Raw genomic sequence first — 16,513 nt, forward strand, 5'->3', positions numbered from 1 at the left:
ATAGCTCCTGGAACACAGGTAGCACACTAGCTGACCTGGCGGTCGTGTCTCCGCCGGCAGCGATTAGTGTTTTTGCTTCCGCACTCAACTCTTGAGGTCCATAACGATACCCCTCCCCGTCTCTTCCTTCCAAGAGCTTCGTGAGCATGTCTGCACGTCCGTTTGGAGACCGAAGTCGGTCGGCAACAGCCGCGATAGCTATGCCATTTAGCTTCGGTATAGCGCCATATCCCTCGCGAAACCCAGGAAGACGGCCGATGATAGGCTGAGCCCATGCTGGGAGATATGCGAGAGCAGCAATGGTCTTTCCACGTTTCACGAGCACCTCAATCAAGGGGACCTCCACCATTTCCAGCTCCGTCTTCTTTGAATGGGAGGCCGCTTCAGCGATGGCTTGAATGCCGCTCGCATTCGACTTGGGGATGCGAACAACATCTTTTGCTGATACAAGCATGCCAAAGGGTCGTCCGAATGAGAGATCGGCTACATGGTTTTTCAACATGATACGACGCAATATATACGATTAGTCGATGCGAGTACTCGAGCTGGCAATGAGTTGGGCTGACCAATGCTATCAAAAGACCAAAACATGAACCCTGTGGGGATGAATATGCATGAGAGCTAGATTACTCGCGATGAAAACAATCGAAAGCACACACAAGGCATGCAATCAAACCATACTCTGCTCTCGTGGACCTTCCACGAGACTGATCCGATGATGCCCTCTGCACCTCCGCTGCCAGCCTTCTGTATATGTGCGCACAGAGCATCCCATTGATCCACCAGGGCATGGAAGTGCACGCTCACAGTACTCTCAAGGGTTCGTATACTCTGAGGTGAGAACATATGCGCCTCGACACGTCGCTTGCGTGCATGTTCTGCACGATCGCGTGTGGTGAAGATATTCGCGGCCCCACCAGCACTGAAGATGTCATAGAAAGGCGCCTTTGCTGCGCTGGAAGGATGGCCGTAGATGGCCTCGAAGGCAGAGGGACCGGAAACAGAGACATGGTTGGGGGCGAGGCGAACAAATGAGCCTATAGAACATGCCGACTTAGCGTCCAACCAGGCAAAGTGCCACGGAGACTGACCATGCTGGACATGCAGACGATCTACAGTCTCCGACCACTGGTTGCGACTTATAATCCAAGAAATCCATCCCGAAGTGAACTTTGCGAGGAGCGCTCCAGGATACTCTCGAAGCTGAAGCTGGTCGATGAAGTAGGGAAGTAAGAGCAACAAGGTTATGACACCAGCAGACAGACAAGCCAGAGCGGACAAGATGGTCGAGAAATTCAACGCCTCGTCAAAAGTCAACATTGCGACACGGAAACGGGGGAATGGTAGTGTAAAGTTCTTTGTACATTGGGAACATCATACTCACTATAACATACACGAAATGAACAATTTGATATCGTCCCGATGTAGAAAACAACATTGCCACGGACATGAGCGTCGAGATAAGGATTCGGCAGCCCCATGACACTGTTGTGGGCAATAATGGGGCTACAAGAGTCAGTTACGGTTCTGTGGATGACATGTGAACATAGTTTACTCACAAGAAGGCATGATGCGAGCCGTGCTTCGGCAATTGTGTGAACAAAGTTGCATAGTGAGCGCCACAGTCTTCGTCACTTCCATGTATAAGTAACCCTACTGATGTCGTTGATACTCAGTAGAGTACTACTGATTCTGTATCAAGTTATAGATGTGCACAATGCAACGGCGAGGGGAATGTGCTCGGCGGAGACAGCGAATATGAGAGCGAAATTGAACAAGTCGACCAAAGTGAGAAGTCGAGGAGACTTAAGTTTCTGAACCGCAGACGTAGCGCTTTTGCAGATCAGTTTGCGAAGAGTACCCGCAGGGTAGGAGAACCTCCGCAAATAGCGTCGTGGATACTATGCCGACATAGCTCTCGGTGAATGGTGACAGAGCGTACTCGTTTGCATTGTCATCTGCGAGGGCTCCTGCGAACAAATCGTAGGCTTTGTAGTACGTGCATGCTAGTGAGACCGGAATCTAGCATAAGAAGTCTAGCCCCTAATCTGAGGCGAGGGTTGGCTGTGGAATGTGCTATGTCAAGGCTTAGAGAAAAACTAATCGCAGCCTTGCGCACCCAGTATATGTCCGACTCAGTGAGAATCGCGTATCTAAAGTTGAATCGTACGGGTGGACAACGTGACGTCAAGGACCCAGTCCGCGTATCAAGGATATGACGTATTTGAATCAATCACATCGGTGTACAAACCTGTTAAGTCATGGTTCCCGACGTAGCTTTGTGAAGTAAATCAGGCAAGTCAACAAGATGTGATCACCTCGGTCAAAGACATTGTGGCCAACAGACATAGATAGAATAGCCTGGCAAAATCGGGATGCCCTGAAATGTAGGCCATCAAGTGTAAGATTATGCGTTCGAAAACATTGAACGCACGATTAAAAGAACCATCATGCCAAGGCCCGTTGCTCGCTAATGACGGCGCCCAACCCTTCCATGATGCACTCCTGCCAGCTTTACCAGCCGAGATTGATGACCCAAAGGAGAGAGACCGATAGTGCGCGCGCCCAAATGCACAAAAGCGAGCAAACTTAAGAAGTGAACGGCGTCGTAAGACAACTGACTGTAAGGCTCGACGTCCAGACTAGGAACCATGGATCTGTGCTTGAGAGATCGTTTTAAGAAATGCATCGATAGTCTTCAAAGAAGTCCCAGCAGGTTTGAGATCAAGTCCGCGGCCCGCGTCGTCGCGTCACTCGTCGTCGCTTGCCATCGTCCACGACTGGTGTCTCATCTCATCTCAGCCTCACTTACACTATTGCTCTTTATCTCGCTCGCATTAATCCTGAAGCCCCCGCCACTCGCTGTCGAGCCGGTTCTCGATTGACGTCGCGCGGAAACTCGCAATATTGCTCTGAAAATGGCGCACTCCCGAACGCACTCCGTCGACACGGAGATGCACGAACTCAACCAGGAGGCTGACTATCTCGAGGAGAAGACTCATATCGTCCCAGGCTCCAACGGTAGCGATGCAAAGCTGCAGAGACATGATAGCGACCCTGATGCAAAGGCCATGGTCGTCGCGTCACTGAGGTCACAAATCCAGGATCTCTTCTCGCAGGTCTCCCAGCTCAATAGCAAGCTGGTGAGCTCGTATGACAGGGTGTCTGACCTCGAGGATGAGCTGCATATTACCTCAGCGAATCTACGTTCGACGACACTCAAGGTCTCAAAACTCGAGCTCGAGCTCGAGCGTTCGCGGCACCTCTCCGCTCTTAGCACAGGGCTGCTCGTCGAGAAGAATCATCTCACCAACCTGCATACATTCGGTCTTGTCATAGGGTCCGCTGGCATCGTATCACTATATTGCGCAGCCAATCTCAGGGAGCGTTCGTTGCTGTATCATTTCAAACGCCTGATCAGCTCTTACAGTATGTAATACGCAATGACCGTTGGACGATTCAACGGCCTCTCACTCCAGGATCATGATATGCCAATTTCAATACTAGAAGAGATCGAGCCAATTTTTACTTTTCGTGAGTCTTTCTCTACGTATCCTCGCAGCGGCAGACGTTCCTTGAATGTCATATCCATATTTCGTGGATGTTTGAAATCCCGTTGTGCGTTCGCACTTTGACGTGTCTCTGAACGACGTTCGACTGCTATAGATTCCTTCGAGCTTATCCTGTCGCTGCCCAGTCTCGAAGGCCGTTTACCAGCCTCGACTTCGGAATCTGTCTAGAGAACAGTACTTGGGGCGAGACCGTGGTCGATATTCCGGGTCTGAATCTCAGATGGATATTAGGACCTCATGGGGGAGTCAGCCAGTTACGCAACCAGTCATGCCAGCCACGCTCCACGCAGTGCGTATCTATCGCTAGCGATGACAACGTCGGCGTGGAGACAAGGGTCGAATCACTTACGATCGCTCTTTGGACAGAAGCGCGCGTCACCCGCTCACAGTTGCCTTGCCCCGAAATGTTCTTTCAACGAAACCATACAGCAATGGCAAACAGCGTGTCCCGCCAAAGTCAGGTGAGAAGGACAGCACCCGGTCTTTGACGACCAGCGGGAAGCTCAAGGGGCCTCAGGATGCGCGCAATGAAAAGCAGTACATCCTACGGGAGAGGAGAGGAAGTATACTGACAGGGGGAGTGAGGTGCGAATGAGTGTGCCTAGAGCCGGAATGCATCCCGACATCTAAGCGCGAGGCTGACATGAAGCTGCACTGGCAGTGGAAGTGTGATGCGAGAAGTCTCACTGCGGGCTGCTAGACTAGCGGATTCTCCCTTTTACTCCGGGGACCGGCTTCGTCGATGCAGGGGGAAACGTACGGCGGAGCGCTCGCGCTTGTGAGCCACAGTGGGACGCGGAGCGGGGGGACGCCGTTTCGCTCTTATTTGCATTTAACTCCTGTGACAAGTAGAATATGACGATCTCGTCTCTTATCTGTTTGTCTCGCACGAGCTGTTAAAATAGACGAAAATAGTATGTAAGTGTGAGTAACTAAATAGATACTGTGCCATACCGGGTAATCGGCAGACCCCCAAGTCGGCAGGCCTGACCTACCGCCAATCAGAAAGCAGGATTCCCCGGAATCTCTCGGGATGTTCGCAATCCGATCAATAACTTTGGCTGGGCCAATCAGGCAAGGGTGTCGACTTGGGGGTCTACCGACTACCCGGTATGGCACAGTAAGTAAGAATAAGAACTTGATCGATCTTTTAATGGCACTTATTTCGAGATGTAAGTAGGATAAGTAAACTGGTGGTGTTACTGATGACTGAACGGATCAACTGGATGTCATCGACTGAATCTAAGGAGACTTTTACATAGTCATGATTGTGTCTTTATCTCTGCAGGATTCCACGATACCTCCTTATTCGCACCATGATTCGCGCCTCGATAGAAGAACATGAGGTTCCTCCGGGCACGCCCTAGAGGTTGAGGTCAAGACGCCGGCGAATACCATCTTCCATGTCTCACGAATAGCTTCCTGAAGCTGAGTACGCGGCCGCTTACAGTCTCGAGAAGCATTCGCGTAGATTACCTGGATATATAACAGCTACTACGTTGTCATTCGTGCTCACGGTCGAAGATGACCCACATAATCATGTATACTTTCAATGTTCCGGATGGACTAAGTCCTGATGATGCCACGTATTCGTATATATGGATGTTGTTGTTCTAAGATCAGCAAGGTCTCTCCCTGCGCCCTTACCATGGATACTTTGCCCACTGTGCTCTTTCTGGTTTTGGCCGGAGGTGCTGCTTGGTACGCGTGGCAGCGGTCCCAACGGCGCAAAAACCATGTTCTGGAGAACCTACCGGGGCCTCCCTCGCGCTCCTTCCTCAAAGGCAAGTTCTTATACTCTTCGTGGATCCTCACTATTGATTCCACCTCATACAGGCTCCCTCGGGGAGATGTTCCATCGTCACGCATGGCCGTTCCAAACAGATGTAGCCCTAAACTACGGGCCTGTCGTCAAGCTGAGAGGCTTCCTCAATGTATGACCTATTCGCAATCTTTATGACGAATCATAATTTAATGTGTTTACAGCGTCCAATTGTCTTCGTCTCCGATCCTACGGCACTGCATACAATGATCATCAAAGAGGAGCACATCTTCGAGGAATCTCAGTCGTTTATCTTGTACGTGACTCCAGCTTGGTCGATATGGCAACTACTCACGTTCTGTATAGGGGAAATAAGCTCATATTTGGGCCAGGTCTGTTGGCGACATTGGGTAAGAGACAGAAATCGACTTTCGCTGTCATTCACTTCATGAAGTTACTTTGAAGGCGACCAGCACCGCAAACAACGGAAAATCTTGAACCCTGTTTTCTCCGTCGCTCACATGCGGAACATGCTTCCGTTATTCTACGATGTCATATACAGGGTACGAAGCAGTTGACATCATGTACTCATAGCTGACGCAGCATTCATATAGCTGCGAGATGCGATCTCGCTCCAAGTCAAAAGCGGACAATCGGAAATCGACATACTAGCATGGACCGGCCGTGTTGCTCTCGAGCTGATCGGCCAGAGCGGGCTAGGCTATTCCTTCGACGATTTCGTCTCGGATATGAAGGACGACTACGGCGCAGCTTTGAAGGCCCTGTTGTAAGCTCAAAGCTCGGTCGTTGCCGCTTTCTAAGAGTACTCATGTGCGACGATAGCCCAAGGCTAATGGATGTTGACATATTGCAGCGACTTCTACCGTATATGCCTCTCACAGTACCAGCAGGGGTCAGACGGCTGGCCATCAGTTTGATGCCGAATGCAGCGGTTCAGAAACTCAGGTCCATCGTCGACGTTATGAGCGCAAGGTCGGTGCGAATCTTCATGTCCAAGAGGAAGGCGCTCGCCGATGGTGACGAAGCGGTTCTGGAACAAATTGGCAAGGGAAAAGATATTATGAGTGTCCTGAGTATGTCGAACACCTGAAACATTAAATGCCGTACGAGCGATTGCTAACAATACCAGTGAAGGCGAACGAGTTGGCATCAGAAAACGATCGCCTTTCGGAAGAGGAGTTGATCGGCCAGATGTCGTGAGGACTACGTTGATTCTCCCCGTTTGGCCACCACTCATTGTTGCGTGTCGATCCAGCACACTGGTTTTCGCAGCGGTGGATACTACATCCAACACTGTCGCCCGCATTCTGCATATCCTTTCCGAGCGTCCACATGTTCAGGATAAGCTGCGCCAGGAGATACTCGCGGCCGGCGCCCACAACAAATCTTCGTATGATGAGTTGAACAAACTTCCATTCTTGAACGCCGTGTGTCGCGAAACTCTTCGCCTGTGAGTCTCCTGACTATCTGACAAAGCCTACGGTGATGTACTTATAGCCCCTGTTTAGCTATCCAATTGGAACCACCGTAATGCGGGTGTACGTGTAATATTCTCAGAGACATCATAGAGGGTTGACATTGTGTCCTCTAGGCCCAACAAGGACACTGTTCTCCCCTTGAGTGAGCCCGTCGTTGGGGTCGACGGTACAATCATCAAGGAGATACCTATCCCCAAGGGAACTGAGGTGCTGGTTGGTGCTTGGGCATGCAATGTCAAGAAATCGCTTTGGGGAGAAGATTCGACCGAATGGAAGCCCGAGCGATGGGTAAATGGCTTGCCAACGGCTGTGCTCGAAGCTCCGATCCCAGGAGTATATTCGCATCTGTGAGTCAGGGCAACATCCACAGATAGCACGTACGACGTTGACACACGCTTACCTAGCATGACGTTCCTCGGAGGCAAACGAGCTTGCATGTGAGCAAGATCATATCTTGAGTTTATGTCTGGGTTTCTCACACCTTTCCGAATGTCGTAGCGGCTTCAAATTCTCGGAGATGGAAATGAGTGAGCAATAACGAAACCTTGGGAGGACTTAGCTGATCATTCGATCTATGCAGAGGTTCTTCTCTCGGTTTTGCTGTCTGCGTTCACATTCGAGCCAACGGGAAGGCCGATCATCTGGAACTTGGCTGGGGTTATTTACCCGACTACGAGCAGGGAGAGTGAGACTCCGGAGATGTTCTTGAAGGTCGGATTATACTCGGAGGGCGCAAAGACTGAATGATGACGTTGGTTTCGTATTTGCCTGGAGACGAAATAGGCCCTTGAGTACCTGTGCCCCTTAGAACTAGCGCCATGATGTTCAGGGCTTTATATCGCTAGCAATCAGGCGTAACGACGCGGATGAGCCAACGGAAGACCGACATGACGGACGCCGTTAGGACTGTTTAGACCTCGTCGCTCGCTCTTTCATTTGAGGAGTGCGTGCATGGTCTCTTCGTCCACGTCCGTAGATGCCTCTATCCATCTTCAAAGACGGAGCCCACGTGCGTAACTCCAGGCCATACCACCAGCGGAGACGACGCGATCCAGGCCTGCATCAATTACTGCCTTTGCGAACCCCAGGAAGATGGCCGCCGTTAAGGCACGTGCTTTTATCTCCGATAGCAGCCATGCCTCATAGTCGGCACCTTGAACACGGGGATCGTCTTAGGCTCCAGCTCCGTCTTCGCCAAGTGCGAGAAAGCCTCGGAAATTGCTTGATTATCCCTCGCGTTCGACTTGAACACGTGAGCGATGTCGTCTTCTGATGCAAGGACTCCTGATGGACATTTGAATGCAAGTGAGATTCATCTATGTAATGCGACCCAATACCGACAGGATGAGCAAACTGATGGACTGGCCGTTGGTACCGAAATGTGAGCCCTGTGCAGACCAGAACTGTATTATCTGTCACGAATGGCTGGGAAATCAAACCAAAGCCTGCTACGATAGTGCAACATACCAGTTGACATCTTTCATTCAACCTAAATGGGGGTTCATAGTCGCAACTTGGCGCTCGGCTTGGTGTTCAGAGACATGATGAAGGTATACACAGGCTAGCCAGGGTTATGCAAGATGCCGTCTGACAAACACTGCCTATAGGGTTGCTCAATCTTTGTCGTTCGCTGAGGACCCCGGAAAATCCCCTCAGAGGTCCGATTCCAAAAAAAACCAAAAAAGACCATAAAAAAGACTCACTTTTAGCAGTATATTGCCTTTTATGAGAGCATTCTGTCACAGATCTCGCCCTAACTTGGGGGATGGACAGTTCTCCTCAAGTTACGTCGAAATATGCAATGTTCCTGAAGTCCCCGCGCTTAGATCGTAACAAATCTTATCTTATCTACCCCCGAAACAGCTGGATCGGACCTCTGGGGTGAGTATTCGGGGTCCTGTTTGCTGGTTCTCTCGTGGAGCGCCCACCCTTTTTGGTAGGTAGTTCTAACCCCGACTGATCCCTCAGCCACCGGCGATCGTCAGCGACACGGCGAGCTCCAATCGCAAGTCTCATGGTAGCTCATGGTTTTGCAGATAGAACCTACAGGAATACAGCTGGTGCTGAACAAGCCGCGCACGAAGGCATAACTTTGGCCGCGTCGCGTCGATCGCTGATGGCTGAGGGAGCGAGCGTCGGACGAGATTTGAACATCCTTATTGAGGCGCATCGTCGGAATCCAAGCGTCGATTCGGATTGTTCATTGGTGAAACACGATATGACGCCTCGGATGAGGGCTTGGCAGCTTACCACAATACTCACTGTTGACCGTCTGGATGTAGCGGGTCATGTCGTCAGCTTTCCTGGCACTCCAACAAATTCTCATGGCCGCCTCGAGATCCATTGCGGTTGACATACTTCTGCGCTCAGCGGCCAAGACCTATCAAAAACCCCTGGCAAAGATAAAAACTCCAACGGCCGCAACAGGTATGTACACTGGTTTCGCAGTTGGCACTATCAGAACAATTTGAGTAGATATAAGGCAGCATATGAAGAGTGTCTTTGCTGCATTCGTCACAATCCGTCTGCCTTGGATGGATCCAAAACGCAGACTTTTGTATGCACAAAAGGACAACCCGTCGACAGCCCCATCACTGAAAACATTACTCCTCAGTCGACCGCAAAATTTGGCGGTCGACGAAGATATTAGCATGAGGTTCAAATGGTAAGTGTATGTCGTTAGTTACGGGTTTATCCGTTCTCATTTGTCTGTATTGTTCTTCTTACGACTTAAAAAAGGTACTCACAACGAAAATGTGTCTCCCGTCCGGCAGGGATACAGTATAGGGTGCCTGTCACAAGCACCCGTGTCCAATTCTATATCCAGCATACCATGTATAACCGGTCAGTCGATCCACCTCAACAAAGCGTATCGGAATCTACGATGCGATCGCTAAGCCCAATCTGCTGTACATCTGTTAGTCAAAGATTCGTGTGCACTCATATTCACGTTATATCAATCGCCATGCCACTTGCCGAATGGGAATGGTCGAGTGGCTTGCGGAATGGCAGTGTATACATGTCCAGAAGCTGATGGAGTTCTGGCATACGCTGTATCGATGACACGCGCAATCACGCGGACGGTTATCCATTTTTGAACCTGAGGGAAGGGATCGTTTCAAGAACGATGGGCACCCAAGGCTCGAATCAATTGTAATAGCAACTCTATTCTGCGGATATTGGGGTTGGTATAGCCCCTATTCTTTCTCACGAAATGGATTGAATGCTCGGAACCTTATGTTGACAGATTCCGCGCTCATGTTCTCACATGAATGAAATTCAGACACAAGCGTCCATGTTCAATGTTCAACCACTATTCTTTCTTTTCCTTGCGTCGTGCTTGTATCAGCTTCACTCATCCTTCTTCTGTCACAGCCAACAGCAAGAAGGCACCCCACCAACATCGCGTTATAAAGCTGTACGGCGTGAGGATCTAGGCGCTGAAGCTTGTAGGGAAGGTACGAGAGTCACCGCGTGATCAGTTATTTGTTATTCTGTGGCCGTTTCATAGAATCAGTCAAGATCTAGCCCATCATCATGGCCACATAACTTATCATAACGACTAGAATGCGACATGCACTGTCAGCATGGGCACCGCCCTATGTGCTTCTTGAACGACCAACAAGCCATATCCATCTTATTCCAGTGCCTCGTGAGCTCAGCGCCTACTTTAGCGTGCCGTTCCAGTGTCTCAAACCTCGTGGCGGTTATCCAGGTCGTGAGAGCAAAGGGGAGGCCGATGTAGATATAGTGAGGCTTCCTGCCAAGTACCCCCCTGCTCCTCAAGAGTACGGCTTCCAGAAAAAGGGTTCACTCTTGACAGCGCCAGGTGTGCCCATCACTATCCGCCATTCAATCTGTATGTTTTCCATATCCGTATGTGTTTACCACTTCGACTCAAGATATTATACCGTTTGCTCTGCCAATGCCTGCGGCTTCCTTTTGCAGTTTCCGGATGCATCTTTGCAGCCAGAGCCAGAGGCAAAATACTCCAGCCATCGACAATCGTTTCAGCATCTCCGATACTACACCCACTTCAGACTATCCTTTGATCCCGCTTCATTCACTACCAGAATGACCGAGGAGCAAGCCCGCATTCTTCCAGGTACATTCTGCGGCAGGAACATGTTGCAGGCTTCGTCCACGTACGCCGCCTCCATGTTCGTCAACGACATGCTGATACCACGGATCCCTATGCCAATCGGGAACATCACAGGTCCGCCCTCCGATGGTGATTGCGTTATCTAACCCGCAATGACATCTTCACAGCCCATCCTGACTATAGTCCGTACTGGAATGTACCGTCTCAGGAGCAGATGAGGATACCCGCCAGCACAACTCAAGCAGCCTATCCCTCCCAGATGACTGCGAGGCTGGCCTACGCAAGCTCCACCTTCCCTACTTCAAGTTACCCGATAGATAACCGATTATTTAACGATGCCAGAGGATTGTATCATTCTCTCGATCACGCCCCGTCGCACCCCGGCATTTACTCGACCTCTGTTGGCCATCTACATAACGCAGGGAATCGGGCGCAGGCGCAGTGTACTCCGCTTTATCCTATAGCCTCAACACCACATAAAAATTGAACCTTTTCCTTGTATAGCCCAGCATTCATTCATTCCCCCTCAGCCGTTTGCTGACAGTGGCTCCAACTATTCAGCCTACCCGCATGTGGGACCCGAAGCCTTCTATTCTTCTCCGGCGAGCAGTATCACTCCTCTGGAAGCTATTTCGCCCATGTACTCACATGCCATCACGAACTTCACGACGCATCCTCCGCATTCAGCGCACACATACCCTCACATTTCTCCAATATACCCTCAAGGCCCTATGACCTACGCCTACATTACTCCATCTTACCCTGCTCAGCCCTCGCCAGCGCCCTTCGACACCGTGACGGACTATACAAGCCCGGCACTCCTTGCAGATATGCCGTACAATAACATCGCCAGCATGCCGATCGATGCAGACCGATGTTTGCAGCGAGGTCATGCTAAACCCTCCCGCCAAAGATACGCACCATATAGTGCGAAGAGAAGCACCCATCGCTCCTCCGATCATTACAGTATCATTGTGTCTGACTATCACTGTGCCCCCGGTGTCGACGGGTCGGCAAATTCGATGGCGAGCACGTCCAGCGTTCCTTCTCGCTGCGTTTTCTCCTCACCGGCACACCTCAGCGGCTCCTCTCCAGCAAGCTATGTGTCTGACGCAATGAATGAGTCCTGGTCATCGCGCCCATACTTCGATACTGTTCCAGCGGCGTATTACGCTCAAACACCCAGCCTGTTCCTCCAAGGGCCGCTCAATGCAGGTGCGCAGATTACGTCGATCCCTCTCGATACCGCGCCGGACAACAGTAGCCGCGGCTTGGACCCGAGCATGGCAATTCAAGACCTGCTCAATGCGCCAGTTGATGCAGACGCCTTTTCCCAGTCCGATTGTACTGGTGTTTCGGTCTCACAGTTGCTTGAGGAGACCACGGATGCAGAAGAATTCGCACCTGTGTCTGGCGACGCTTCCCCAGTCCACAACAAGATCTCCGCACCAGGATTCATGCCAAGGGGAGAACCGGCGTGCATCCACCATGATACAGTTCCACTGCGGCGCTCACCACTCCCTTCTCAGTCTACCTCTGATTCTGCCCTGGACACCTTTTCGACTCAGGAAGGACACACCCTGGACGGCAGAAGGCCCAGCGGTTCCGATCAGCCTGTCTGGGCGGCGAGTGCATCTAGCTACGCAGGAGAATCGAACAAGCATAGTGTGCATCGTGACGATGCTCAGATAGTCTCAAAGCGTCTCTGCAGGTCGCCAAGCGCGACGGCGCAGCAAATTCGCATTTCGACACCGACAAGCGCTTCTACAAACATGACTGGTGATACTGCAGTAGTCATCAAGGTACGCGTGTCCTACCGCCTTTCGCACAACGCTATGTTAAGCATGCTGCAAAATAGCGCGAAGCACAGGTCATTACCATACCATACGACAACGGGCTGGGAGATCGTCTGTCGCCCGTGAGGGTCAAGTTCGCTACCGACGAACAAGACTTCATCAGTGTGGGATCAAAGTTTATCGACGATCTATCGCGGCTCGCCAATCCTGGCGATCCTGCATTTCCCGAGCTTGAAGGGGGGAGCAGAAAAGTGTCGTTCCGCGTGATTGTGCGTATTCAGGCTCCAAGTCCAGAGGCGACGCGTATGCCCCCTTACACCTGACCCTGCAGTTCCGCGACATTCCGCCGTCCGAGACCGAGTGCAAGCAAAAGCGCATACCCGGGAACGTGACTAGGCTCCAGCTCGCCAGAAGCGCAGGGAAGGCAGTCGCTGCTATCCTCCAGGTCAGGCGAACCCCGGCGTTTCTTACCATACACACATGTTTTTTTTTCAGAGACCCGCCATAAGGAGCACCTCCATCAAACGTGAGGAAGACGCCATTGAGGACGACAAGGAACGCCTTGGTATAACAGAGCGCAAGTCTGGCTCTGTAAAGCCTGAGTGCAGCTACGACACGGAGAACGTCGTCCTCGTATCTGCTGAATTCGTTAGCAGAGGGAGCATCGACCTGGTACTGGGTATCTATGAGAAGGAGCACCTGCATATCCATAAACAGGAGCCTATAGAACTTATAGTCCGAAAGATGGAGTAATAAATGTGAGTGGAATCCCCCCTGCGACGGAAAGGCATAACCGACCTTTTTTTGTTTAATGATCCGGTGTTAGATCCGCTGGACAACGGATATCCATAAGGGGCTCAACACCTGTCTTGATATTCCTCAGCCCGACATCGACCGATTTTGGCATGTGCAAAACGTGTGCTAGAATTGCAATCGTACAGTCCTCCCCTATCCTACTGTTTACTCTATCACGCGGAGCGCGTGCCTGTTCTCCATTAGTATACTCCCTCCTACTGTTTCGTGTGACATTTACTGTAATCAGTTTAGCCGCTTTGTTCCTACCCATCCGTACATTCACTGTTTCCTTCTCATGCTTGCCGTGTCGTGTAGAACATCCTCAGCCTTGCACTCGTCTTCCGAGCGCGCCGTACTGAGGGTGAGTAGATGCCATCTTCAGCTTGCGTTGTACTATACCTCACTTACATTGTAGATCGTCTGTGTACACTGTTTGTCCTGGTTCTGTAAGCCGTTCTCCCGGTCTGACATCTTCTTTTCATATTTCATCATCTTCCAACCCAGTATGTTGTCAGTAAACTGAATCGCAGCGCGTGGGTGGCTTACAGAACGAGCGTGACACTTCCTGCCACCATGCGTGATGAGTTCGATTTCCGCCATCGATCGTGATCTGCGGTGGCACGACGATCGGCTTGGTCGCGATGCCGCTACCTCTGCCGTGGCGGAGTCTGGACTTGCTACCGTGACCTGTGTTTGCAGACCCACGGCAATTTGGTCGCTTCCTGCCGGCATCCTTCTACAGCTCGCATTTCATCATGGATTACTATGGGGTGTATAGACTTGCTCAAGGCATAGAGTTGCTCAAACCTCCTTGTACAGCCTTCCACATTTTTATTTTAAATCCCAAAAAATCAGTGAGAGTGTATATAGCCCCTATGGATGCCCCCATAGCACCGAAATACTAAAATCATGAATGTGGAAAGAGTAGCATGCTCGACAAGGCATTTTGACAACAGTGTACACAAATATCGAACTAGATCTCACCCAAATGCGATGATAATTTCACTCTGGAAGCTTTCATTCTTCATTCTCTATTGATATAAATGTCTATCGACATACCCGATACTTCAAAGCACTTGAGGTACGATGTAGACAAGCGTGGTGGGTGAGATTGTCTTGCTCCTGTGGCTGAATGTGACTGTAGTTCAGACTCCGCTCGGCACGTCGCACAGATGCGTTTGCAAGACCATACTCGTCTCGCTGCTGGCGGGCGTTGCCGCGTCGGAGTGTGAACTTGTCGCCGTGACATGCCGTGACGATTTGAGCAACTCTATGCCTATTACACCCTCAAGACGAGTTGTCCTCGCGGATTCGTGCCGGTACAAATAATACTCATTGTATTGCACTGAAAATATTTACAGGTGTGAAGAAGATCTCAACGCATCTGTTGACACAAGAATCATGGAAAAAGGTGCAGTGCTTCGTGAACCCGAGGCTTGCGAACGCGGCCATGAGCAACTCTATACACCCCATAGTACCTTGAAACGTGGTTATGATAAACACGATGCCTCAGCGATAAAACGGTAGCACTTCCACCCGTTCCAGCAGATCGGCTCAAGTATCAAAGTGTTTTGCGAAACACCATACACGGTACCCCACAGGGTCGGAGTGGAACACTTTCCGCTAATAATGACTGCAAGCAGATCCACTGCCATTACCGATACTGTGCCTCCCCAGGTAGTCAGCAGACCGCCCAAGTCGGCAGTCACGTAAAAGTAACACATCCATCACCATCCATCACGCGTGATATTTCAAGGTCCGCTTAGCCAACGCTTGAGGATTCTATGGGCAGGTAGCTCGAAGCATACAATGAGGTCGCTGACGTGATCGGAAAATGAAACTCCGACACAAGCTGTTTCAACCGAGGCGTACACCAGCGTGACAACGGCTTGAGCTGGTCCTCAGGAAGGGACTCCAGAACTACTGTACCGTTCGCTTTCGTTCAAGCTGGAAATGAAAGCAGGCATATGAAAACCTATGTCTATACAAAAGCACGAAGGTAATCGAGTACTGTGGAGGGAGATATTATGAAATTGCCGACTTGGGGGGTCTGCCGACTACCCGGGGAGGCACAGTACCGGTGAGACTTCTGTATATTAGGCACCATGGGGAAAGCTGAATCTGAATTTGAGCGACAACGCACTGTGTGGACGACATCTGTCTCGACGCCACTCGTTACCGCGCGACTACGCCCCACTGACAGTTGCGCGGGGATGGCACGATGGTGACGATGCCCACCTCGCGTGACTGGCTCATTCCGACAGGAAAGCGGAGCGGCTGTCAGCACAGCACGATCTCCCTCTCGCTGTCAATAATCAGCGTGGACCAATTCAAAGCTGTATTTCCTCTCGGGGGACACATTCTGCCATTCGGGTCGACACCATCTCTCAGTAATGAGACTGCCCGCATCGTGCCGCGTTACGCCGCCGCCACAGACATGTGCATGTGAGCGACAACGTTGCAGCAGACACATTCACGACAGCCCCGCCAGTCCTCGGCGATGCATCCCACGCCCAGCCTCCAATTTAGGCAAGTGGCGCATATCCCAGGATGCTTTCGCGCGCCCAAGGCTTCCCCAGCTTCTGCCGGGGCTCACCAGCGATCATAAAATTTATGCGCCCTCGATTCAGCGCCGGTCACTGAGCAGAGTGGAGCCTAATTAATGCCTTCCTTCGGGACCGCATCATCAGATATTCGCAGAACGTACTGGGCAGGTCGCAGATCCCCGCCCGCAGCGCTTGGCCGTGGCGCCTCAGGTGGGCCTAAGACCATAGGGTCTGCCCTCGCAACTGGGATCGCAGGGACCGCGAAGGTGGTCCTAGGTTGTGTCTATTTCCCAGCGCATCTGCTATTGAAGCTGGGGTAACCATTATGACAGAAGCCCGATTGGAAGGTCGAGAAGACGCAGAATTCGCTATTCAATGTTCGACCGTGGCAAATGCTCCGTCACGAACGTTAAACCAGGGCACGGCTCGCGGCTGCCATAA

General features: G+C 51.2%; 4 protein-coding genes across 4 annotated transcripts in view; 3 read left to right on the plus strand and 1 right to left on the minus strand.

The window, feature by feature from the left end:
- Positions 1-1,320, minus strand: part of POSPLADRAFT_1146224 (hypothetical protein) — a gene marked incomplete at both ends in the record, with an annotated part of 2,355 nt that extends 1,035 nt beyond the window's left edge. Inside the window, 4 exons of the mRNA XM_024485899.1 lie at positions 17-483; positions 567-596; positions 660-1,037; positions 1,092-1,320. Of these exons, the coding sequence (XP_024337741.1) occupies positions 17-483; positions 567-596; positions 660-1,037; positions 1,092-1,320 (1,104 nt within the window). The remainder of the gene's footprint in view (positions 1-16; positions 484-566; positions 597-659; positions 1,038-1,091) is intronic.
- A 1,598-nt stretch (positions 1,321-2,918) lies between these two features.
- POSPLADRAFT_1070444 (hypothetical protein) lies at positions 2,919-4,272 on the plus strand (the record flags this gene model as incomplete). Its single annotated transcript, XM_024482400.1, has 6 exons — positions 2,919-3,340; positions 3,373-3,429; positions 3,508-3,534; positions 3,667-3,861; positions 4,002-4,135; positions 4,178-4,272. 6 exons carry the CDS (start codon positions 2,919-2,921, stop codon positions 4,270-4,272), a joined length of 930 nt encoding a protein of 309 aa, XP_024337742.1.
- A 948-nt stretch (positions 4,273-5,220) lies between these two features.
- Positions 5,221-7,580, plus strand: POSPLADRAFT_1047253 (hypothetical protein; the record flags this gene model as incomplete). Its single annotated transcript, XM_024479239.1, has 14 exons — positions 5,221-5,356; positions 5,409-5,506; positions 5,559-5,650; positions 5,701-5,744; positions 5,800-5,897; positions 5,949-6,121; positions 6,178-6,428; positions 6,485-6,551; positions 6,611-6,805; positions 6,864-6,893; positions 6,947-7,180; positions 7,238-7,270; positions 7,332-7,360; positions 7,414-7,580. 14 exons carry the CDS (start codon positions 5,221-5,223, stop codon positions 7,578-7,580), a joined length of 1,647 nt encoding a protein of 548 aa, XP_024337743.1.
- Positions 7,581-12,050: 4,470 nt separating this feature from the next.
- POSPLADRAFT_1146436 (hypothetical protein) lies at positions 12,051-15,009 on the plus strand (the record flags this gene model as incomplete). The annotated part of the gene is made up of 9 exons (XM_024485931.1): positions 12,051-12,737; positions 12,794-13,000; positions 13,063-13,176; positions 13,227-13,466; positions 13,558-13,647; positions 13,842-13,887; positions 14,226-14,380; positions 14,600-14,627; positions 14,888-15,009. The coding sequence occupies 9 exons, from the start codon at positions 12,051-12,053 to the stop codon at positions 15,007-15,009; spliced, it is 1,689 nt and encodes a 562-aa protein (XP_024337744.1).
- Between the last annotated feature and the right edge of the window lie 1,504 nt (positions 15,010-16,513).

This window comes from Postia placenta (assembly GCF_002117355.1).
Source record: "Postia placenta MAD-698-R-SB12 unplaced genomic scaffold POSPLAscaffold_9, whole genome shotgun sequence".
Classification (NCBI taxonomy): Eukaryota; Fungi; Basidiomycota; class Agaricomycetes; order Polyporales; family Adustoporiaceae; genus Rhodonia; species Rhodonia placenta.